At 39.3% G+C, this 25,142-nt stretch overlaps 1 protein-coding gene across 2 annotated transcripts; it reads right to left on the bottom strand.

The window, feature by feature from the left end:
• Positions 1-653: 653 nt before the first annotated feature.
• LOC119790914 (dual specificity protein phosphatase 26-like) lies at positions 654-13,089 on the bottom strand. Of its 2 annotated transcripts, XM_038296682.1 has the most exons (5): positions 12,741-13,089; positions 12,401-12,584; positions 8,401-8,612; positions 8,218-8,312; positions 2,477-2,615 (listed from the first exon to the last, which is right to left on the bottom strand). In XM_038296682.1, the coding sequence occupies exons 2-5, from the start codon at positions 12,577-12,579 to the stop codon at positions 2,550-2,552; spliced, it is 552 nt and encodes a 183-aa protein (XP_038152610.1). In that variant the 5' UTR covers positions 12,580-12,584; positions 12,741-13,089; the 3' UTR covers positions 2,477-2,549. The 2 variants fall into 2 exon arrangements, with proteins under 2 accessions (XP_038152609.1, XP_038152610.1); XM_038296681.1 differs by lacking the exon at positions 8,218-8,312 and having other exon boundaries at positions 654-2,615; positions 12,741-13,081.
• Between the last annotated feature and the right edge of the window lie 12,053 nt (positions 13,090-25,142).

The raw sequence follows: 25,142 nt of genomic DNA, 5'->3' as shown, positions 1-25,142 counted from the left end.
TACCTCATTAACGGAGGACTCTTAAGCTGCTGACTGCCACTACCTCGACGCCTGAGTGTTTGCCAGTTTTGGGTACACTAGCCAAGCTGAGTTTTGCTGACTCAAACTGAGGTTTTGTCAACCTGAGTTTTAATCTTGCTATTTTTTTGTCCTTGCCTCTCGGCAGGAAGTCATCCTGCAAACTGAACGTTTTGGCCCTTCTCCCCCTGGAAGTATCAACTGAGCCTCAAACTGAGCTGGGGATTCAAATTGGAGGTCTGGATCCACTTTCCTCCAAGGGATCATTTGAGTTTCACGCTGAGCAAGGGATTCATCTGCACCACAGTCCGTTCAAGTACTGCAGGAAATCTGAGTGGCAGTCAGCTTCTCCGTTCTCCTACAAACAACCGCATTCTGGGTAACCCCTGTCCGCCCTCCACCGAATGAGACAAACACTGGAACACCCCCACACCAACTGGAGTCTAAGAGTCAACCACTTTTCTGGAAACGTAACTCTGCAAACCATTTCTCCTCTTCAAGTTCGAGAATCAATTTTCCCACTGAACCTAAACTAACCGCAGTGTCTTCCCCTCACCTTTCAGTTCCGGTTGAGCAGTGTTCAAAGCAACACTGGAATCTCCACAAGCTTCTCAATAAAGCTGTTAAACTTTTTCCCTGGTCTCTCTGTTTTGGTTTCTCTGCATGTGGGTCTGAGCTCTTGATACTTTTATCCCATATTAAACTGAAAATAATATTTAAAAATCAGTAAACCTTTTCAGTGGCACTAATCCTCTTCCATATATTTCTTACCAAAGCTCTATTACGGATTTTTAAAAAGTTGGTTTGAACTGAGAAAGTTCTGGGTAACACAACCCTTGACCACCGAGTCCCAGAGCACAGTGGGGACGGCTGGGCTCTGAACACTTTCCAGTCTGCGAGGCAGGTAGTAGCTTTTCAATGGCACATATCGGGTTGTGGTTTTGTGATGGTATCCCAGAGACCTAACAGTCCATGTAACACTGAACATAAATGCAGTAAAACAAAACCCGCACTGAAATCAAATCAATGCTCTTAGTTTGGATTTTTCCTAATTGCTACGGAGCTTTGCTGGTTTAGAATGATTTCAGCAGCATTCATGCATGCTCATTAGGAGGGATTGCTGCAAGGACGTCGGCAGAATGCGACTGTGCTGTCGCTACACGTTCACCCAGGAGAAGGAGATCTGGGAAAGCCAATAACTTGGTGGTATCTGCTCTGATAAAAAACAAATTAATACTATATTTTTATCCGTCTGCTGGGTTATTTGATCGTTAGGCTCTAGAAAGTTCCTTAAAGATTTAAAAGAATCGCCTAAATTAGATTAGGAGTAACCAGAGATTCAGTTTGAGTTTAGAGCCATCTAGTGGTATAACTGCAAATTGCATTCAACAGGATCTCACCTTTCCTGTCAAAATGAGTTAAAAAATGTCAAGAAGGATCTGTACCCTCACATGGCAGTTAAACATCGTTATAATAATCACGGTGTTTTATTTATCCACATCTAAATAGAAATTCATTTGCAGCTGCATTTATTTTATAAAAATCTGAAAATGAAATGTTTAATATTTCTGATGTTTTTTTTTTGTTTTGTTTGTCTGTTGCGGGTAAAACAAAGCAAAAGCTACACTGACCTGATGTGTGGCCAAACACGAATCAGCCTGAGAAGGTTCCCGACTGAAAGGAGAAATGTTCGCTTTCGTTGAGCAAACTGGAACAAACTGGTGAAAACAGGGAGAATCAGCAGCGTCCTCCTGGAATGTGAGAAGTTTTAAGTCACAGAGGAGGGGGGGCTTAAGAAAGGCTGGAGGTGTGCCGACCAATGAGGTTTGAGATGACACCAAACTTCCTGAATTAAAATGATAAACCTCTGGCTTTGTTTAATGGGACTTGGTTGTGCTTTTAAATGAATCAGTTCAGCCCACTACATCCAAGAGAAAGCTTGAAACTTAAACTCATCCTTCTAATCTTGTATTTAATCTTAAGTAGTGATGATTAACCCATTTCCAATCAAGTCGGCAACTGGAGGAAGGAGATCCACATTACAGCGACAACGGGAATCTGTAATTTGTTACGGTGATCGGAATGTGGCGCCCTCTGCTGCCTCCCTGAGGGTTTCCCTGATTAATCCGTTAATTGATTTAAAGGACACTGTGAGGCTGCTGATGTAGAGACTATAAAGTCCCTCTGGCAACAAATTAAATCAACAGATGTGGACGGACCTTAAAAGACTCCTGGAGCAGAAAGTTTTAAAGGACTGTTGGATGAAAATGAATTAAGATTGTTTCATAAATCTGTTGCTACCCAGAGTCAGAGAGACTGCTCTGAATGGTGTGTATGGCTGCTACCTTGGCTTGGGTGTGTGAATCAAGTGTGTGTGTGTGTAGAGGGTCTCTACGGCGACGTCTTCCTGCTTTCTCTCAGGATGCCGTCCAGTCCATTTAGCTGGCGCAGGAAGCCTCGGTTAGGGATGACCCCTCGGTGATCTTTGACTGTCCTGATGGCCTCCACCAGCGTCAGGTTCTGTCGGATCATCAGGTAGGCCAGCACCAGTGTGGCCGAGCGGCTGACCCCCACCGTGCAGTGGACCAACACCTTACCTACACATGCATGACATAAAAGACATGTAAGTTTGACGATAAAAAAAAAAAATAAGAACATCCTTGGTAGGTTATTCTGTTTTCAAAATGATGGAAGTAGATCTTAGAAGAAAAATTTTCAGCTCTGAATATCTGAAATAGAAATATACTTTTTTCATGTATTTATCTTTATTAAAATTCAGGGTTAATATTTTCTTTCTCAAAAAACACACAATTCTGATTGGATCTGATTGATATGTTTCAGTTATCAGGCTCCTCTCCTGTGGAACGTACTACTAGTTTTAGTCTGTGAGGCAGACACCCTGTCTACTTTTAAGGCTAGGCTTAAAACTTTCCTTTTTGATAAAGCTTATAGTTAGAGTGGCTCAGGTTATCCTGAGCTATCTCTATAGTTATGCTGCTATAGGCTTAGACTGCTGAAGGACATAGAGACCCCTATTTCATCATTCCGCTTCCCTCTATCTCTATTCTCCCACTGCAGAATTTGGTAGTTCAATCTCTAACACTATGCCTTTTCTCATCATAATAGCTTCATCTGGTCTTTTCCTGTTTGCCAGTGACACCATCCTGGAGAGAAATATCAGCTTTGCTGCTGGTTGAATTGTCTCTGGAAAGTGCTTAGAGATTACATGTGTTGTGAATGGGAGTTATCTAAAGAAAGAGAACTGAATTTGCCACATTTAAACCTCAAACTTCAATCTATTTCATTGGGATTGTCACAGAAAAAACACCAAATCATTCATATCTGTGAATATTGAAGAAAAACGCTATATATCCAGACTTTTTAATGCAAGTTGAAATGTGTATTTTTATTCAGCTGTCATAAAAAGTCAAGACAACTACCAACCCACAGAAGGAACCTTATTATTATCGATCAGAGAACACCTGAGAACACCCTCAGAGGTTTATTAGAGAACATTAATGAATACGGGCCTCATGATGACATCATTTGATGCAGGATGTTGAGTAAAAAATTTTGAGAAATGTCCGTTCTCAGGCTCACAGGCGCCAAACGAAGGTCATGAGAGTTAAGAATGAGTTCCCACAGCCTTCTTTATGGCATGAAGGGGAGGACTGTTGTTTTGAGGAGATCTATTTGGCCAGTGGAAGATATATTAAAGGAATAGTACACCCAAAACATGATTAGCCTTCATTTTCTACTCACCCCCATGCTGAACAACACTCTGGAGTACTTTTTTGATATCTCAAATGCATCTGGAGATCTGGGAGGCTTCTTGCTGTCTGCTGACATTCAAATAATGGAGGTCTATGGTGACCGAGACAGAAAGGTCCATAAAAGTCCACAAAAAACGTCTCAGTATTCCTCCATACTGCTCGTCCAATGTATTCCAAGTGTCCTGAGTGGGTAGCGTCCATAATTTACTCGAAACGAAGTCATTTAGAATGTTTTTAGAGCATAAACAGTAGTGTATAGGATTTCCTGAAAGCGAGTTCACGAGTCTACGGAAACCGCGGCAGACCAAACCAGATGAAAGTGCGCATTCAGCTCAGCAAAGAACTCATGCTCTTCCTCAACACTGAAGTCCTCAGACATTTTTCTTTCGTTGTTTCTTTCTTTGCACAGGTAAACAGCACATTTCTTCTTCTACGCTTGCATTATCGGCAGAGCAGACGCTGAATGCGCACTTTCATCTGGTTTGGTCTGCCGCGGTTTCCGTAGACTCGTGAACGCGCTTTTAGGAAATCCTATACACTACTGTTTATGCTCTAAAAACATTCTAAATGACTTCGTTTCGAGTAAATTCTGGATGCTACCCACTCAGGACACTTGGAATACATTGGACGAGCAGTATGGAGGAATATTGACACGTTTTTTGTGGGCTTTTATGGACCTTTCTGCCTCGGGCACCATAGACCTCCATTATTTGAATGTCAGCAGACAGCAAGAAGCCTCCCAGATCTCCAGATGCATTTGAGATATCAAAAAAGTACTCCAGAGTGTTGTTCAGCATGGGGGTGAGTAGAAAATGAAGGCTAATCATGTTTTGGGTGTACTATTCCTTTAACCTAACAGCAAACAGCCTTGATGAACTCAAGTTGTTTTTCCTCGAAATGTTCAAGTGTGAGAAAGTTCTTTATGTAGGGGGTGGGTTGGTTCCCCTGGGGGAGAGCGTGAGTTGGGGTTTTTGTAAGGTATAAATGTATGTACTGACGTTGCCTCAGTCTGAGCTATATTTCTCCCCCTGAGGATGTTAAATAAATTTTAACATTCTCTTGCAAGAAATGCCTCTATCAGTTTCTCCACAACTTCACAAGGTTTATATAATAAAACAATATATAAAGATCTGACAGACTGAGTGAAGAGAGCATTAATCAGAGAAGAAGCCATGAGACCAACAGTGAACTATTTGGGCTGCGTGGAAAGGAAAACTAATGCTGCGCATCAGGCTGAACACATAGAACACGGTAGGACTGGCATCATGCTGTGGGAATCAGTGATGTTGGATATAGGCTGAAAAGCAGCTCCATCTCCCAGCAGGCTGTTTTTTTAGTACTCCTTTAACATTAACATTATTACCATCAGTCACTTTGATAAACACAATAATTACCAATCAATGAATAAAATCATCATTTATTTTCACTTTGCTTCTCCAATAAAAGACGAATTCATCTTCAGACTTTTACAGATTTTAACGAAACGTGGAGAAGAAAAGAGAAATTCTGGCTTTGAATTTCTGACGGTTGATTGATTTTAAAACTGTCCATAAAATCAGATGCACAGACGTCTGAATTTGTAAATCAATGTTAATCATTTTGATGAATTTAGGGTTTGTTTTTGCTATTTCTTATTGTCAGCTCACAGATACATGCTACATCAGATCGTCATCCATGGGAGATAGAAGTTTAGAAATTAGTAATACAGGTTGGAAAGTTACAGCGTTGGACCAAGAAATAAAAATCACAAATTTACAAGCATGACATGGAAATCTATCAGTGTGTACTTCTAAATTTGTTATTTTTACTTGTAAATTTATGATTCTGACTGTTGAATTTGGGGTTTGTATTTATAAATTTGTGATTCTTTTTCCCAAATTTGTCATTCAAGTTTGTAAGTTTGTGATCTGTACTTGTGAATAAAAGATTTTTATTTGTAATTTTGAGATTTGGACTTGTAAATTTGTGATACATAGTCATAAATTTGTGATATATATATTTCAATCTGAAAAACTCAAACAGAAAGAAAAGATCATTAGAAGAATTTTATTGATAAGAAAGTAAAGCCTTTGGCGCTCAGACCTCGGCAGGAACATTAATGCTGAATTATGCTTTAACATGCATGAGTAGATGAATGAGAATAGGGATGTTCCCCCTGGCCTGAAACTGGTGGTGGTTTAGTCCAAGCTGGTTAACGAGGTGATCTGCTTGAGCTGTATTGTGGGACCAGAAGACTGAGGGAGCTGACACCGGGGCTTCACTCAGAGACTCAGGATATAGAGGTCCTGCTTGGTGATGCAGTACCATGAACTGTCCATGATGAGCAAGCATGAAGCGACAGTGGAGAGGAAAAACTCCCCTTTGGGAAGAAGCCTCTGGCAGAACCGGGCTCAACATGGTGGTCTTCTGCCGGACCAATGCCATGAGACGAGGGATGGTGACGACTGGGATTAATACTCTCTGATGAGGTTGGGGTAGAAGTCATGTCATGGAAGACGACTCAGCTACAATGGCGGAGAAGGGGATGGAGATGGGTGAATTGTTGTCTGAATCAAAATCTGACATCGTGCGCTTGCTGAATAGCGGGCTGAGACGAGGATTTGAAGGTGCTTTTAAAGTGAAAGCAGGATGCTGATTGGGCTTCGTGGTGGAGTAGTTCGAAGCTGATTGGCTCGCGTCAGAGACGGATCAGCTTCTGATTGGATGGAGGTAAGCCAGAGTTTCTTCAATTGAACTTCCGCTAGAGCTTCATATTTATATATATTATATATATATACTTGTTGTGGTTTGTAGTTGTAATTTATACTCTATATATTCTGTTATTTATACTTGTAAATTTGGAATTTCTACTTGAATATTAATGATTCATATTTGTAAATTTTCGTGATCTTGGTGACTATCTTGATTGTTCATTCCATTCACTTGTCCAGCTCCGCCTAGTTTCTCATCACCATTCATCTGATCCACCAGCCTCTATTTAACCTGCCTTCTCCCAGTAATCAGTGCCAGATTATCCCAGCCTTTGGTGAGAGTTGTCTAGAATACCCGTGTGTTCTGATCCTGACCCGTTCTGCCTCTGAGCCTGCCTGTTCCTATTCTGATCTGTTCTGATCTTCGGACTCGTGTTGGATTCTGCCTGTTGACTGAACTTGGATCTGCTTACTGACACCAACCTAGATTTCCCTTCGGTACCACTTCGGATCTTCTGGCCTGGACTCCTGTGAACCTCCTCGATACCGGCTTTGGCTTCGCCTTTTGGATTATCCTGCCTTCTGTGAGAGCATATTTTTCCTTAGCCTATTTGTGAGATAAAATGTTTTGAGTGTGCCTTTTCTCTGCCTAAATAGGGGTGATTGTTTAGAAGCCTTGTTCCATTCTTTATGCTGGAATGTAAGAAGTTGAAGCAGGGTGAAATATAGATAAATATGTCCTTTTTATGTTCAAGTTTCTCACATCCTTCTTCATGTCCTGAGCAGAAGACAGTTGATGTCATGAACGGAAAACAGTGGTTCTGAAATGTTTATCTGGCTAAATTTATGTCTTTGATGAATTTAAGTTGTTTTCCTTCTTTTGTTCAAGTGTGTGAGAAAGCTCTTTTGTACAGGGGGTGGGTTTAGTTTCATGGGAGATAGAGAGTGTGCTGAGATTCTGAAAAGTATAAATGTATGTGCTTAGGATGGTTAAGTCAGAGCTTTTATATACTCTCTGTCTCATCTAAGGACGTTAAATAAATTTGAATATTATGTCTTGCAAAAAATGCTTCAGACTCAGTTTCCTAACTTCACATTTCCTTCCTTCCTCTGCTTGGATCTGATCTCCTGCCAGTTCTGTTGTCTTCAAGGCTTCATTGTCTGGGTCTCTCTTGGCAGGGGCCAGCTGTCCGCTTCCTCTAGGCCCGGACTGAACTTTAAGACCAGGTTAGTGACTCGCGTTCGTAATCTGTAATCTAATTGAACCGTAAAGTGCCTTAAGATTTCATGTGTTTTGAATTTCCGATATATAAATAAACTGAATTGAATCCTCTGTCAGATTAACGTGGTCACTAACCTGACTTTTCCCCCTGCAGAGGTTCCTGCCTTTAACATCCTTGTAGTTGCTGCAGATCAACCGTTTTTTAATAACCGCCTATTTGAGAGATCTGTCTGCCGTAATTACTGTGTCCTCTGTTCTGAGCCTGGACATAAATTTGTTAGGTTGTAACTTTTTAACTTTAACTTCTAAACTTGTATCCTGACAGATTAAAATCTATGTATCTATGAGCTGAAAACAAGGAACAAATCCAAACCCTACATTGTAAATAAAAGCCAATAAAATTAATACGTTTAAGATTTAAGGAACATATATGAATCTTAAATGTGTTTTTCTTATTGACCTTCATTCATAAAATCAGACATCTACACATTTCTTTTTATGGACAGTATCTTACCCCATACTCAGCCTTTAAAACTTGTCTTTTTCTGCTTTGCGGTTTGGGCTCCATTACTTTTCTCTGTAGAGTTTTTTTAATCACTGGTATGAATCCTCGTTGATAAAAACATACATCATTAGTTGACCGATCATTTCTGAGTGACGTCCAGCTACTTGCTTGCTCACATATTCACAGATTTACCTCCAGCAGAGAGCGCCTTGTGGATGAACTCGGCTGCCGGGTAAAAGTTGACGCTCATGTCAAAAGTCGGTGAGTCATGAGCCTCGATGCCGTGGTAGGTGATGTTCATCCCGGCGTAATACTCGGCTCCACCGCGCCACTTGCTCTGTGCGCAGTTTAGAATGTGCGTGATACCGAGTCTGGCCAGCTCACGGCGGTCTGAGGCAATGTTTCTGAGGGGAAGAGAGTTAGAGCAGCGTGACTGGATGGGACGCTTCTCAGACAGGGTACTGCATTCTGTAGTATATATATGTATTTATATGTATTATCTCTGTCAACACAGAGACAAACAAGACAATCCATTTACCATAACAGTCATGTTTTTAGACTGTGGGAGGAAGCCGGAGTACCCAGAAAGAACCCACGCATGCTCAGGGAGAACATGCAAACTCCATGTAGAAAAACCCCGGGTCGGGTATTGAACCAAGAATCAGCACTGCGCCACTGTGCAGCCTAACCCCCCCCCCAAAAAAAAATTATGAAAGTTTTAAAACTGCTAAAAGATGCACTCAAAAGTATCATTTTTATTCTAATTTTAGTGTAAAATTTCTAAAAAAAGAAAATGATCAGAACGTGAAACGTTCTGATAATAAAAGTTATAAAGTACATGTTTCACGTGTACTTTATAACTTATAACTTTTTATTAACTTTTATTATTTTATAAGAATTTATTAAAGTTTTTACAACTTTAAAAAAAAAACAGATTATTTTTATGCTGGCCCTGAGAACTTATTTTTCATTAATTTATACGTTTAATCACAATATAATATGTATTTTTTATGTGGCTGCTTCAAGCTGCTCATGAGAATGATCCAAATTTATAGATGTCTTTTAATGATGTAATTTAATCTGACTATAAAAATCTAACTAAACCTTTTATTTTATAATTATAAAATAAATAGATTTTAATACAGGCTGCTGGTGGCTACCCAATGCACCTCAGCTGTCCAGGATACAGTCTAAATAACTGGAAACCATTGCATTTTATAGAGATCATTATTTAGAAAAAGAATCATGTTTTTTTTTTATTTCTATATATCATTTCTATATATAGAGAGAAAATAGTAAAAAGAGGGAAATTCACACAGACTCTGTAGCGATGCAAGCTGGCCTGTCCCTGAACACAATGTTGCTCACCTGTCACTGGGACAGGGATGGTGGGCTGAAGAAACGGGGCTACTGGTGGATCATCTGTTTATATGATGAAGGTGGGACAAAGACAATTATTTGACGTAAATATCCTGTTAAACATCTAGCATTTAGCTGATGTTAACCCTCTGATAACTGTGGTGTTTTCCTGTTGCCTGGTCTGGTTGGTAAATGTAAATTCTCAGCCCTGTGAGCTTTCTGGCTTAGCTGTTTGCCCTCTGTGTTACTTACAGACACATAGTAGGCTCAATAAATGCAGGATTAAACCTGGTTTAATTCTTCTTGAAAAGTGCAAATGAAACACAACAAAATAATAATAAAAAACTTGCAATCCTGTTTTAGACAGCTCGTTTCAGACAGCACCCAGCTGGTCGGCATTGTGCCTTTCCCCTCCAACCTTGAGGAGGATTCACTAAGTAGTTACATGTAGCAGATAGCTTTGTTATTTTATTTGACAGGTTAATAATCTATCGTTAATTTGAACTAATCAGGTAACAAACCTTTCTTTAAAAACTGGGTCACGTATTGGCAGAGGCATAGCTTGAAAATGTTAATAGTGGTGGCCAGGCAGTAACCAATATACACAGAGGGGGGGGCTGAAAGTGGACAGGCACCAGAACCTCAGGGTCAATCTACACTTGTTAGGGTTTCTGTTTCCCTGTTGGTCTGGAGGGCCTTTTCCTGGTTACCACCCAACCCTGCAGCTCGTTTGGTCATTACCAGAGGAGTATATGAGCAGCCGACTGTCACCACCTTCAAGCCTTGGAAGGAATCTATGCGTCTCTCTGAGACTAAGGATAACATCCACCAATTCAGTTTGCAGTCCACTTTAGGAAAACTCGTTGACAGTCCGCTCCGCTGCTCCTATGGACCTCTACAAGTCTGCCTGTCCGCCCTCCAGCAAGCTATCTCCTTATCTGATTCATCCCAAAAACAGGAGCCAATGAGCTACCACAAGTCATCTACCGTGAGTCCTTCCTGGCTATGTTTTCAGTATCAACCTGTAAATCCCACGGACCTTGAACTCATCACTCTGATTTCTCTCTAGAGCTTCCGGTTCCGGTTCCCCAAACCTAGAATCCTTGGTTTATGTCCCTCTCAGTGTCATTATCTCAATAAACTGTTGAACTTTTCCCCTGCCTCTGAGTTGTATCTGCATGTGGGGAAAATATTTGAAACCCATCATGACAACACTGTTCCAACAGCAACAAGCACAACATCCATATTTTTTTAAAAAAAAAGACTAATTATACTTTCCTACAGCCTTTGCTAACAAATATAGTTAAACATATATTTAAACATCCATGCTGTCTAAATTAAAGATGTAGTGGACGAAATTCTTTCTAGTTTGAGATGTGGGGAGAACATCTTGATCATTGCAACTACTTACATACTTTTATCAGTAATCATTCTGCATAAAATGTATATTTAAATCTACTAATATCTACATTCAATTCATTATTATTATCAAAGTAGTTATTGATGTCTGATTTCACTGAAGACTCCTAGATGACTTGCAAAGACATCATTTTCTCTTCAATCTAGTTCTGGAAAGAGCATCAATTCTATCTTTTCATGTAAGTATATTGATGTGCATAATAACCACAGTGTTTTTGTTGTAAAGTAATTACTATTATATAAAAAATGTTAAATGAAATGTTAAATAAGTTGAAACAATTCACTTTGGAGTATTAAGGCCAATTTATGCTTCTGACGCATAGCCTCTGCAACCGTAAGATCTGTCTCTGTCTCAAAAAAGTCCTGACTCTGCGCTGTGATTGGTCCTTGTTATGCCTTTCCAGCTGTCTGTGTGGTCGTCCTTCTCGATTCAGTAACAGGGCGCGCCATTTTTAAAAACTAAGGAACAACTACAATGGACAATTACGACGAAAGGTTAATCAGTCTTTTTGCCAACTCCGTTAACAGAACCTGTTCCTCTTCGATGTCTAGCAACTCTAGATCTATCTCTGTGACCATGATATCTTACACTTTTTTTTGGAAGATAAACACTCCTGCTGCCGCCGCCGAAGTTCTAGTAACCATTGGCCAAAGTTCTCGCCATTCCTCGAATAGGCTCCGCCTTGCGCTTTGGCGGGAAACTGCTGCGCTTCTCTAGAAATTCCAGACCGACGGTGCAGAAGCATACCAGATAAACTGGTTTGCGACCGGACCCAAGAGACATTTGATGTGTGCGGTTGCAAAAGTCTAATCCGCCCTTTACTGGTGCCACAGTCTGAATTAGAGGGGAAAAAATGGTAGGGGTGGTCACAAGGGTTCCCAATAACTGGCCACCCCTGGCCCCGCATCTAGCTCCGCCCCTGCGTATTGGACACCTTCTCCCTCTCTCCTCTTTCTCCTTTCTTTGTCTTCCCTTTTGAAAATCAGACTTTGGGGCATTTTTCAGCAGCGGATGTTTTTTTCTGCATTGCTGTTTATTTAAACATTTTCTTCTTAATTTGTTTCATTTTTTTATCAATATCTCAGATGATGCACACGTTGCATTTAAGCCCCAGTACGAGCAAACTCCTGGGACCTATGGACCAAACAATTATCTTTGTTAGAACACAACAATAATTAATTTCACTGCAAGATTCTTTTTATATTTACAAAATATAGTGGGAAGATTATTTTCCTCTTTTTGGGCCCCCCTCAGTCAAGGGCCCTAAGAATATTCCTAACCACCCCCATATGGCGCCCCTGATTATGTCTTTGGTACAGGGGCCATAACAGGGGCCAAGACATGATGTACAGGGGCACTGGCCCCCGTTGGCCCCTGTCTAGAGCCGCCCATGTCTCTGCCGCACCAACTCACTGGTCTCCGATGTAGAGTCTGGGCCAGACTTCGTCCGCGTGGTTGCAGGCCGTCTTCCCGGTGTAGAGCAGCCTCTCCAGCTCAGACACCGTCAGGGTTTGGGAGTCACGGTCTGTATCCTTTCTGCTCGGAGACCTGGAGCTGCTCCGGGAGCGGGAGAACCGCGACATGAACGCCATTTATTCTGAGCAGGAGGCAGAAAATGGAATTTTATATATAAAATATATATACAGCAGATATAACCTGTAGCTACACCGAAGAGAAAACTTACTTTGTTTTTTCCACCTCATATATATAATTTAAATGTCTCCAGAAATAAAAGAGTTTCTGATCATTTTACCTCAGGAGGTTTGTTTTTCTTTTCTTCTGCAGCTCAGAGCAGGTCGAGCTCCTCCGCGGCCATGTTGACTCATGTAGTTGATGTGGGAGGAAGGATGAGGATGATGATGCTGAGGATGAGAGCCTCCAGCTGCTTCAGCATCCAGCGAATATCTCCACAGACCGCCGCCGCATCTCCATCTCCGCAACAAGTCCTCTTTAGAACCGTGGCGACAGCAGCTTCAACAACAGGAATGTTTATTAAAACAAGGCAGAAGTCTTCATCGGTTCTCTGCTGTCTCGCCTTTCCGTCTTTTCCCCCCCTTGAAATCAATGGAGGCTATTTATGCAGTTATTTTCCCCTGTATGCATGTGGTGCATGTTTTGGTATTTCTGTCGCCATCTAGTGGCTAAATGATAGAACTTCATAGATAAACAAATCCTGCGATATTCTGGATGTTTCGATCACATCACTAGGATTTTTTTGTGTGTTACTTTACTGTGTGTAGTTTGTACGGAAGAGGATGAGGGCCACTGAAAAAATAAAAAAGTTAACTGATTTTTACATTTTATGTCAGTATAATGTGAGAAAAAAGTCAGAATTCTGACTTTAATCTCAGAATTCATTTTTTTTCTCAATTTTCTGACTTTAATCTCAAAATATTAACTCTAATCTCAGAATTCTGACTTTTTTCTCACAATTTCTGACTTTAATCTCAAAATATTAACTCTAATCTCAGAATTCTGACTTTTTTCTCATAATTTCTGACTTTAATCTCAAAATATTAACTCTAATCTCAGAATTCTGACTTTTTTCTCATAATTTTTGACTTTAATCTCAGAATTCTGACAGCTAAAAAACATGTTAACATCAAGCCATAGCCATGTCTGTTGTAGAGACGAGCTCTCTTGTTTTTATCACCTTCTGCTCTTCCATTAATGAACTAGCATCACCTGGTACTGAGATTAAAGTCAGAATTCTGACTTTTTTCCCATATTAAAATGAAATAATAGTCATTCAGTTCACTTGTTTTATTTTTTCAGTGTCCCTAATTCTCTTCAATAATTGAGTTTGTGTAGTTTGTTTTGTTTCTTTTAAGTATGACAATATTGCTTTTTAATCTTTTTCATCTTGACCCTGCAGGTCATTCATCCCTGCTGCAACTAGACTCTACACTGTGACACTGCAACAGCAATAACTTGTGTAATGTATAATCTGCAATTTACCATTTGATACCCTGTGCAATAACTGTTTCCCTATATTTGACACACAGTGCAATAACAATAAAAAATATAATATAAAATATAAATATCCATCCATATAAATACCGGTGCAAACACCCTGACCAATAACCCGGTAAAATTATCCTACTATTTAAAAAAAACCTGTCATGTGGGGACGCACTGTATTTGCTGTATATATCCCATGTATCTTCTTCTTTTTTTTGCACAATCTTCTTCTGATGTAACGAGTACATTTCTCCACTGTAGGATCAATAAACTCAATCAATCAATTGTTTTTATCAGTACAGTTTCCCTGACTGTTTTGAAAAGCGCTTGAAATAAAATGTATTATTATTATATTGAGCAGAGCAGTTGGACTAGTTGCAAACACAAGTTTTAACATCTGTTTCGGTATAATTTACCTTTTCAATTCTGTTGTATCATTTTACAGCAGATTCAACGTCTAAGTTTAACATTACTGCAAAAATATCACAAAGGTTTTTTTTTTTTATTAAGCTTCGGAGAAACAAAAAAATACTCACAAACTTAAACCGCTCCAAGTAGAAATATCACTAAGTAGGCACGATGTATAACAAGATTTAAAATATAATTGCTGTTCATTTTGGGTCAATATCACCATAAAGCAATGATTCCAAAAATTGGGGTCAGGACCCCTGGGGGGTGATGAGACACCAAGTCGGGGGTCACAACATGCTTAACCCAATCATTATGATCTGTGGTATATGGAGACTCAAAATACATCATGAAATATGGAAATGGATTCTGAACCGGGTTTAGGCTGCTTTGATCCAGTTGAACTTTAGCAAAACTATTGTCTTCATCTAAGCCTTCAACTTGTATGTTAGATCCAGTTCCAACCAGGTTATTTAAGGAGGTATTCCCTTTGATCTCCTCCTCCATTTTAGATGTGATTAATCTATCTCTGTTACAGGGATATGTACCTAAAGCTTTTAAGGTTGCTGTAATTAAACCTCTGCTTAAGAAACCGTCTCATGACACAGACAACTTATCTAAAAAGTCTTGAAGAGTAGTTGCCAAACAAGTGTGCGATCACTTACACCATAATGAACTTTTTGAAGAGTTTCAGTCTGGCTTTAGAGCTCATCATAGCACTGAAACAGCTCTGGTGAAAGTCACTAATGATATTCTCATGGCCTCAGATAATGGACTTGTATCTGTGCTCGTCCTGTTGGATCTTAGTGCTGCATTTGATACAGTTGACCATAATATTCTTTTAGAAAGACTTGAATATTTTGTTGGAATTAAAGGAACAGCACTAGACTGGTTTAAATCTTATCTATCTGATCGAATTCAGTTTGTTCATGTTAATGATAGATCTTCAACACGCTCAAAGGTTACCTGTGGAGTACCACAGGGATCAGTGCTAGGACCAATTCTCTTTACTTTATACATGCTCCCAATCGGTAGAATTATTAGACAGCATGGGATTAATTTCCACTATTATGCTGATGATACCCAGCTATATCTGTCTATAAATCCAGATGAAGCTAACCCATTACATAGATTACAGGCATGTCTGAAGACATAAAAACCTTGATGACTCTTAACTTTCTGTTCCTAAATGCAAACAAAACAGAAGTTATAGTCTTTGGACCAGAGTCTTTGAAAAATAAGCTGATTAGTCAGTCACTTCATTTGGATGGGATTAAACTGATTTCAGATAATAAAGTAAAAAATCTTGGTGTTATTTTCGATCAGGACCTGTCATTTAAATCCCAGATCAAAGAGGTTTCTAGAATTTCCTTCTTTCATCTGAGGAATATTGCAAAAATTAGAAATATCCTGTCCGGGGGTGATGCTGAGAAACTAGTCCATGCATTTGTTACTTCAAGGCTGGACTATTGTAATTCTTTACTATCAGGAAGTCCACAAACTGTAGTTAAAAGCCTTCAGCTGATCCAAAATGCTGCAGCTAGAGTTTTGATGAAAATTAAAAAGAGAGATCATATCTCTCCTATCCTGGCTTCTCTTCATTGGCTTCCTGTTAAATCCAGAATAGAATTTGAAATCCTCCTTCTCACATATAAAGGCTTAAATGGCCAAGCTCCATCTGATATCAGAGATCTGATTGTTCCTTATGTTCCTAACAGAGCACTTCGCTCTCAATCTGCAGGTTTACTAGTGGTTCCTAGAATTTCTAAATTAGAATCAGAAATACTTTAATAGTTCCAGAGGGAAATTACTTTTGTTACACACTCCACATACAGTTATATATATATATATATATATATATATATATATATATATATATATATATATATATATATATATATATATATATATATATATATATATATATATGTATCCTCAGTACCCTTGGTTTACCCAGGATTCATAGCGAGACCAAGCAAGCCGGTTGCTCTTTGATCAGAGGAAAGGTTACTTGGCGCTGAACAGTGGTGACTATTGGAAGTTCAGTTTAATATAATAAAAGTCTGTGAATAGTTCCATCTGAAATGAAAGAAAATAGTTGTTTTAATGGTTATTGAGTCAGATATGGGGCGGTAATGTTTGATTTTTCTAAAGGTTTTAATCTGTTACTGTGTAAATGGGTTTGGCTCTAATTTAAGGACGGATTCTAATAGATCTGCAGAGTGGGAACTATAAATCTGATAGGAGTTTAATTTTTTTTATTGCTGTTTTGAAAATATGCTTAACTAAGTATTTTTTGTTGTTGACTATTAGAGATTTTGCAGATATATTTTTATACATACATTGTTTAGATTTACTTATACATTTCTACCCCTTTTATAGAATAGAAAATCCCTTTATTGTCCCACAATGTGCAAATTTACAGCAGCAGAAAGATTATTGAAAATGGTCACACAAATGTGGACCTTAGAAAAATGTATAAGAATAACATAATAGGGAAGAGTTAAAATATAAACAATAAAATCCTGTAAAGTGTTTTAACAATATAAAACTGGAGAATAATTAACCAATATCCAGCTATGGAAATTTTTACAGTAATGGGTATTTGAAAATAGCAGCAACATGAGAGATGTGCAAAATGACAGCAGCAGGTTATTTAACTGACTAAGGTTTCTATCATTACATTTGATTTTATTTGTTCCTGCTCCCGGTGGTTGGAACCTTTATTCCGCTCTGGATTCTTGTGAGTGTAGTCTTTGTTCACTTTACAGTAAAAAACAAATAAATAAACAAACAGTTTTGAAACCTTTGGTTTTCATTCTTTTCCTGCTTTGTGCTTCAACTTTCACGGTTGCTAAGCAACAGAGCCTACAGCGGTAAAACCCGCCGAAGGGTGGACCTGTTCGAATTCACAGCTAAAATACTTCCGGTCTCCTTAATTTCACGGAAAAAAAGCTTGGCCCTGTTGGTAACTTCCTGTTTCAAAATTATCATTTTTATGTAAATGTAATGTCTTGCCAATGAAAACGTGAAATATTATCTATAATATCAAACATTTTGATTTCATGGATTGTTGTTTTGAGTGTTAGTTTGGGTTTTAAAAAGAAAAATGAACGGATCATACCATTATGACTGTGAAGGGTTTTCCACGCTCTCCGTCGCGCACATGCTGTTGGATTCCATGGGAGAAGGTATGAAGTTTTGTTTCTGTGTTCAATAAGTCTATTTTAAGCATGATAAGTGACAGTTTGATTATTGTTCTTATAAAATAATATGTTTAGGAGCATTTGAACTTTGTTAAGCAGCTAAATAACAGTGGTGTTAGGAGTTATTTAGCTGCTCTTACATGAAAGTTTGCTAATGAAAAATGCTACATTCATGTGCTGAGAATAGTATGGTTCATGGTTAAACAGGCGCTGTGGAACACTGGGACAAGAAAAAGCCTGTTGATATTTCATTATTCTTGGTGTGGGATTATTGTGTTTATTTATTTTTTCTTATTCATGTGCTGTTTAAGAGTATTATGATCCTGTTTGGGCGCAGTTATCAATAATCGCTCCAATCATTTCTAGTTTGTAAGGTAGATGTATTATTTTACACAAGTTGTGCTCTTTCTGTTGGATTCCATGGGAGAAGGCGCAGTGGAACACTGTGACAAGAAAAAGCCTGTTGATTAATTCAATTCAATTCAGTTTATTTCTATAGCGCCAATTCACAACACATGTCATCTCAAGGCACTTTACAGTTCAACCAGATCATAGAGTCAAATTGATTCAAAGTTTTTTTTATCTAAGGAAAACCAGTTGATTGCATCGACTCATTGACTCAAATACAATCCCTCACACTAAGCATGCTTGTAGCGACAGTGGGGAGGAAAACACACAGCCAGGCAGATGAGCTCTGAGCCAGCTTCCATGTCAGAGGATGAAGAGAGCACATCCACCCAGTCACGGTCAGAGAAACAGGACTACACTGAAAAACAGACCGAGCTCCAGCATCTATAAACAAGGGTGTTGATGGCAGCAGCACAGCTGATATTTCTCTCAAGGATGGTGTCACAGTCAAACAGGAACAGACAAGGCAAAAATACTATGAGAAAAAGCAGAGGGAGAAGAATGTTAGAGATTCTGCATAGTGGGAGAATAGAGAGAGAATGAAGCAGAATGATGAAATGGGGGTCCCTATGTCCTCCAGCAGTCTAAGCCTATAGCAGCATAACTATAGAGATAGCTCAGGATAACCTGAGCCACTCTAACTATAAGCTTTATCAAAAAGGAAAGTTTTAAGCCTAGCCTTAAAAGTAGACAGGGTGTCTGCCTCACGGACTAAAACTGGTAGTTGGTTCCACAGGAGAGGAGCCTGATAACTAAAAGATCTGCCTCCCATTCTACTTTTAGAAATTCTAGGAACCACTAGTAAACCTGCAGTGTGGTCCTGTTTCTCTGACTGTGACTGGCTGGATGTGCTCTCTTCATCCTCTGACATGGGAGCTGGCTCGGTGCTTGTCTGCCTGGCTGTGTGTTTCCTGGATGGGGCCGCGTTTTGCAGCTGCTTTTTGTGTCTCTGCTTTTGTCTCCTTGAACCCCAGTCGGCCTCAGCAGATGGCCGCTCACACTGAGCCTGGTTCTGCTGGAGGTTTCTTCCTGTTAAAACGGAGTTTTTCCTCTCCACTGTCGCTACAAGCATGCTTAGTGTGAGGGATTGTATTTGAGTCAATGAGTCGATGCAATCAACTGGTTTTCCTTAGATAGAAAACTTTGAATCAATTTGACTGGATGATCTGGTTGAACTGTAAAGTGCCTTGAGATGACTTGTGTTGTGAATTGGCGCTATAGAAATAAACTGAATTGAAATTGAATTGGAGTATTAGTTTGTCTAAATTGTTCTTTTTCACCTGTGGTTTGACATTTGCTGTTTTTAGGGACTGCGGGAAAACACCTGACAGAAGGGATGTGTTTATTATCTGTGTTTATTATGCTATGACAGGCAAAACTTTCTTAAAGAAAGCTGTGGGTGGAACATCGAGGCAGCAGGAGGAGGAACTTAGCTGCTGAATGATTTCCTCTAAGCTTTTATAGTTTATTTGGCTGAATTGGGACATTTGGTCAAGATCAATTCCAGTTGGAGACAACTTTGGTACTGAACTTGATATGGATGTATAAACTGATCCTCTGATCTTTAGGATTTTCTCAGTAAAGAAATTATCAAAATCATTGCAGGCCCTGGTGGAGTGGAGTTCAGGAGCCACGGACACAGGAGGATTTGTTAGCTTGTCGACTGTGGCAAATAACCCACGAGTATTATTAATGTTCTTGTTACTGATTTCAGAGAAGAAAGATTCTCTTGCATTTTTCAGTTGTAAGCTATATCTGTAAAGTCTCTCTTTATAGATGTCATAGTGAACCTGGAGTCTCGTCTTTCTCCACCTGCGTTCAGCTTTTCGACACTCCCTTTTTTCACTTCTAACTGCTGGAGCACTTCTCCAAGGAGATTTTTTTCTTTCCGAAAAAGACTTTCACTTTAATTGGAGCAATGCAGCTAATGATGTCTGAGACTTTAGACTGAAAGTTATCTACTAGCTCATCTACTGAGCTGCAGTCCAAGGTTGAAGTAGCAGATTAAGCTTGAATAAAAGTTTCTGTGGCATTTTCCTTAAAGGTGCGTTTTCTTATGATGTCTCTTTGGCTAAATGAGTCACTGGAAATGATGCCCTCAAAGGTAACAGAAAAGTGATCGGATAGGGCAACATCAGTAACACTGACTTTAGAAATCTTCAGACCTTTAGTGATGATCAAGTCTAAAATATGTCCCTGTTTGTGCGTTGGTTGTTTAACATGTCGAGTTAAACCAAAGTTTCTAAGTGTGTCATACAGTTCTTTTGCACTTCTGTCTTCAGGGTTGTCAACATGAAAGTTAAAGTCTCCCACAATAATTAAATAGTCATAGTCAACACATATCACAGACAGGAGGTCACTAAAATCATTAAAAATTTGATGTGGACTTAGGAGGCCTGTAAACATTTAGGGTTAGGCATAGTTTGTACGGGGCTCTTTAGCTGCAGAACCAAATGTTCAAAAGAGACAACTTTTCCCAAAAACACCTTTTTACACTTCAGTGAGTCATTAAACAATGTTGCCACTCCTCCACCTTTCCTTTGCTGTCTGCTCTCGCAAAGAAAATTGTAGTTTGGAGGAGACGACTCCAACAGAATATGTGCTTCATTAAGTTCATGTAACCATGTTTCTGTTAAAAACATAAAATCAACAATATTGTCAATAATAAAGTCATTAATTAAAAGGGATTTTCCTGACAGAGATCTAATGTTTAATAAAGCCAGTTTATATGACTTAGTGGTTGATGTTGTCTCTGTGGCAGGCTGCATCTGACAGTTTATGACTCTTAAGTATCTGTTCCTGTTTGTTCCCGTTTTGTTTTACTTATTTCTGCCATGTATCATCACAGATATTCCATAATCTCCGATAGAAGGCCCAAGCTGATGCTTGAAACTGTCTGATAAGCTTGTTGCCAGGGCCCGGTGTGTATCACGGAGAAGTTATCTGAAGGTCCTGACGTTCCGTGATATGTAGAGGAGGATCTGGGGCTCTGCGGCTTTTAGAAGATGCTGTTTTTTTCACATAGCTGCAGTTTTCAGAATGGCAATGTGGAGAGGATGTCAACTGTAGGCCAATCTTAAAGAGTTTGTTCATGTTACGAGAAAATTCGAGAAAAGGAACATCTGGGCTTTGTGGGGTAGAGGGGGAATTGGGTGCAGTCTGGACTGGTGTCTGTGGGGATGGAGGTTTTTGGTTCTCTTTGGAATTTGAAGGGGAGTCCTCTTTTTTTAATGCTGAGATCTGGGATGAATCCTCCTGTAGTTCTGACGTAGGCTCTTTCTGTGTCATCTTTCTGGACATCTTCATCTTGGCTTGTTCGGGCTGTACTGGGCTTATCGTTTGTTTAGGCACTGGTTGAGCTTTGTTTTGGAACAAAGCTGATGGTGCATGGTTCACAGAATAGAAAATGTTTGATATCAGCCGTTTTGCGCCTGACCTATTTAGAGAGAAACCATCTCTGTTGAACAGATGTCTGCCCTACCAAAAGACGTTAAAGTTGTCTATAAACGTTACAGCTGTTTGTTTGCATGTTGTATTCAGCCATTTAACAGCATAACTCTGGAAAACATTTCATCTCCACAATTAATGGGCCCCTGAGGGCCCCTGAGAAACACCTTGACATTAAGACCATGAACTAAATTCAGCAGACGAATGTAATCCTCTTTCAATATTTCTGATTTTCTCAGGGCCGCGTCGCCCAAGGCTTCAGCTTGTATGATGAGTTTTTCCAAGGTCGGGCATTTTTTCATGATCTCTGGAAGGATGTCTGTTACATTAGACACCAGGTCACAGTTCAAAGGGGTATAAATCAACACCTCTGTGTTTTCCTTGTTACAGAAATGTTTAATCCCACTTATAGATCCATTGCATAATATCAGGGTCCTTGGCCCTGTGGCTTGTTTTTTCTCTGGTAGCTTACGGTGAAGATTGCTGACATATGTTTGATTGTCATTGTGATCCTTCTGGGTCTCATCTGTGAGAGGAACAAATCTGTTTTGTAACGGAATTCCAACATTTCCAGCAGGTTTACTCCTATCATTTGTTGTGAGAACATCCCGTTTTTGTTTCACTTTTCTTGGGATATCTCTCTGTGGTGTCGGCCAGTTTTCTTTGTCTAGGTGGGGGGTTCGTTGATCCTTTGGTCTAGCACCCAGAGTGTTCCAGGGATTCTCATTTTCCTCTGGGAACTGTTTGTTCGCTGAGTTGCTGGGCTGGTGGTCCAGCTTCGGAATCACAGACAGTGTTGTTTCATTTCCATACGCGACGTTTACATCATAGTGCACTTCAAGTTGGTGGATTTTCATTTCCATGACAGCTATTTTCTGTTGAAGCTTGTCAAAGTCCTTCGTGCTGAAGGTAGGCATCCTTTGAATCGGGTGGTTCTTCTCCATATTCACTTCGTGTTGAAGTCTTTCCATAAGAGCATTTTTTATGATAACTGCCTCCTCTGGGCTGTTGTAGAGAGGCATCTTGTGTGGAATAGCTAAAAACTAAAATAGTCCACAAGGGGAAAAAAATAAAAAATAAAAAATAAATCAATGAAAATAAATCAAATAACTAAATCCAAATTTCTGTAGTTTTGGTTAAGAGATAAAAAGGAGATATAAGGACCAGAAAGTGCAAGGACGCAGGGAGCAGAGAGAGTGTGTACACACACTGAAGAAGCATCTTTGACACTATTGGCTTTGTTCAAAATGTGAATAGTCCCACACATTCTCATCTTCATACTTTCGATCTTGTCCTGACAATAATACGGCATAGAATGTGAAGAAATAACAGTATTTCCTCACAACCCTGTCCTCTCTGACCACTTTCTAATAACCTTCAGGATTACTTTAACAGAGTTCTCCTCCACTAAAAGAAGGTTCAATTTTAGTAGATCATTATCAGATAGTGCAGTTATACATTTTAAAGAATCTGCTTCACTTTCTCTCTCCTCTGTGTCGCTGAGAAGTGCTGCAGAGTCCAAATGCTTAGCTTATTACCCTTTATGGGTTGGCGATTTTGTTGGAGTTGCTAGTTCTCTGCGTACTGCCTTAGACAACGCAGCTCCTTTGAAAATGAAAACCGTTAAAAATAGAAAATTTGTTCTTGGTTTAATGCAGAGCTGCGCACTTTGAAGCAAAATGCTAGGAAACTGGAGAGATAATTTCGCTCCACAGGCCTACGGGAATCTTACTCGGTCTGGAAAAATAGTTTAATCCTGTATAAGAAGACCTTTTGTAAAGCAAGAGCAGCATACTTCTCCTCATTAATAGAGGAGAATAAGAAAAATCCTAGATTTCTTTTTTTAATACAGTTGCCAAACTCACCCAGAACCATAGCTCTGTTGAACCGTCCATTCCACCTGCTCTTAGCAGCAATGATTTTATGGGATTCTTTATAAATAAGATTGATCTTATTAAAAATAAAATCATTAGCACTCCTCTATCCATGATTATACCTGAGGTAGTCATGGAATCTGAACCGGGTTTAGACTGCTTTGATCCAGTTGAAATTTCAGAGTTAGCTAAATTATTGTCTTCATCTAAGCCTTCAACTTGTATGTTAGATCCAGCTCCAACCAGGTTATTTAAGGAGGTATTACCTTTGATTTCCTCCTCCATTTTAGATGTTTGCGATCATTTAAACCATAATGAACTTTTTGAAGAGTTTCAGTCTGGCTTTAGAGCTCATCATAGCACTAAAAAAGCTCTGGTGAAAGTCACTAATGATATTCTCATGGCCTCAGATAATGGACTTGTATCTGTGCTTGTCATGTTGGATCTCAGTGCTGCATTTGATACAGTGAGTTGACCATAATATTCTTTTAGAAAGACTTGAATATTTTGTTGGAGTTAAAGGAACAGCACTAGACTAGTTTAAATCTTATCTATCTGATCTAATTCAGTTTGTTCATGTTAATGATAGATCTTCAACATGCTCAAAGGTTACCTGTGGAGTACCACAGGGATCAGTGCTAGGACCAATTCTCTTTACTTTATACATGCTCCCCATCGGTAGAATTATTAGACAGCATGGGATTAATTTCCACTGTTATGCTTATGATACCCAGCTATATCTTTCTATAAATCCAGATGAAGCTAACCCATTACATAGATTACAGGCATGTCTTGAAGACATAAAAACCTGGATGACTCTTAACTTTCTCCTTATGAATGCAGAGAAAACAGAAATTATAGTTTTTGCACCAGAGTCTTTGAAAAACAAGCTGATTAGTCAGTCACTTCATTTGGATGGGATTAAACTGATTTCAGATAATAAAGTAAAAAAATCTTTGTGTTATTTTTGATCAGGACCTGTCATTTAAATCCCATATCAAAGAGGTTTCTAGAATTTCCTTCTTTCATCTGAGGAATATTGGAAAAATTAGAAATATCCTGTCCTGGGGTGATGCTGAGAAACTAGTCCATGCATTTGTTACTTCCAGGCTGGACTATTGTAATTCTTTACTATCAGGAAGTCCACAAACTGTAGTTAAAAGCCTTCAGCTGATCCAAAATGCTGCAGCCAGAGTTCTGATGAAAATGAAAAAGAGAGATCACATCTCTCCTATCCTGGCTTCTCTTCATTGGCTTCCTGTTAAATCCAGAATAGAATTTAAAATCCTCCTTCTCACATATAAAGCCTTAAATGGCCAAGCTCCATCTTATATCAGAGATCTGATTGTTCCTTATGTTCCTAACAGAGCACTTCGCTCTCAATCTGCAGGTTTACTAGTGGTTCCTAGAATTTCTAAAAATAGAATGGGAGGCAGATCTTTTAGTTATCAGGCTCCTCTCCTGTGGAACCAACTACCAGTTTTAGTCGGTGAGGCAGACACCCTGTCTACTTTTAAGACTAGGCTTAAAACTTTCCTTTTTGATAAAGCTTATAGTTAGAGTGGCTCAGGTTATGCTGAGCATCTCTATAGTTATGCTGCTATAGGCTTAGACTGCTGGAGGACCTAGGTACACCAATTTCATCATTCTGCTTCATTCTCTCTCTATTTTCCTACTCTGCAGAATCTGTTAGTTCAATCTCTAACGTTATGCTCTCTCTAGCCAAGAAGCCAAAATAAGCTAATCAGCTTATTTTTCAAAGACTCTGGTCCAAAGACTATAACTTCTGTTTTGTCTGCATTCAGGAGCAGATAGTTAAGTCATCCAGGTTTTTATGTCTTCAGACATGCC

The sequence above is a fragment of the Cyprinodon tularosa genome, unplaced genomic scaffold (assembly GCF_016077235.1).
Source record: "Cyprinodon tularosa strain WSP-4 unplaced genomic scaffold, ASM1607723v1 ctg374, whole genome shotgun sequence".
Lineage (NCBI taxonomy): Eukaryota > Metazoa > Chordata > Actinopteri > Cyprinodontiformes > Cyprinodontidae > Cyprinodon > Cyprinodon tularosa.
Note: the sequence above shows the minus strand (reverse complement) of the source record. Positions and strands in the feature narration are given on the sequence as shown.

What these genes read in the sequence shown, in the direction of transcription:
- LOC119790914 (XM_038296681.1), bottom strand. Translation starts at nt 12,579, where the DNA reads ATGGCGTTCATGTCGCGGTTCTCCCGCTCCCGGAGCAGCTCCAGGTCT. An exon ending in AGACTCTACATCGGAGACCA is followed by an intron (nt 8,613 to 12,400) that starts GTGAGTTGGTGC and finishes TCTTCCCCTCAG; the next exon opens with AAACATTGCCTCAGACCGCC. An exon ending in CAAGGCGCTCTCTGCTGGAG is followed by an intron (nt 2,616 to 8,400) that starts GTAAATCTGTGA and finishes ATGCATGTGTAG; the next exon opens with GTAAGGTGTTGGTCCACTGC.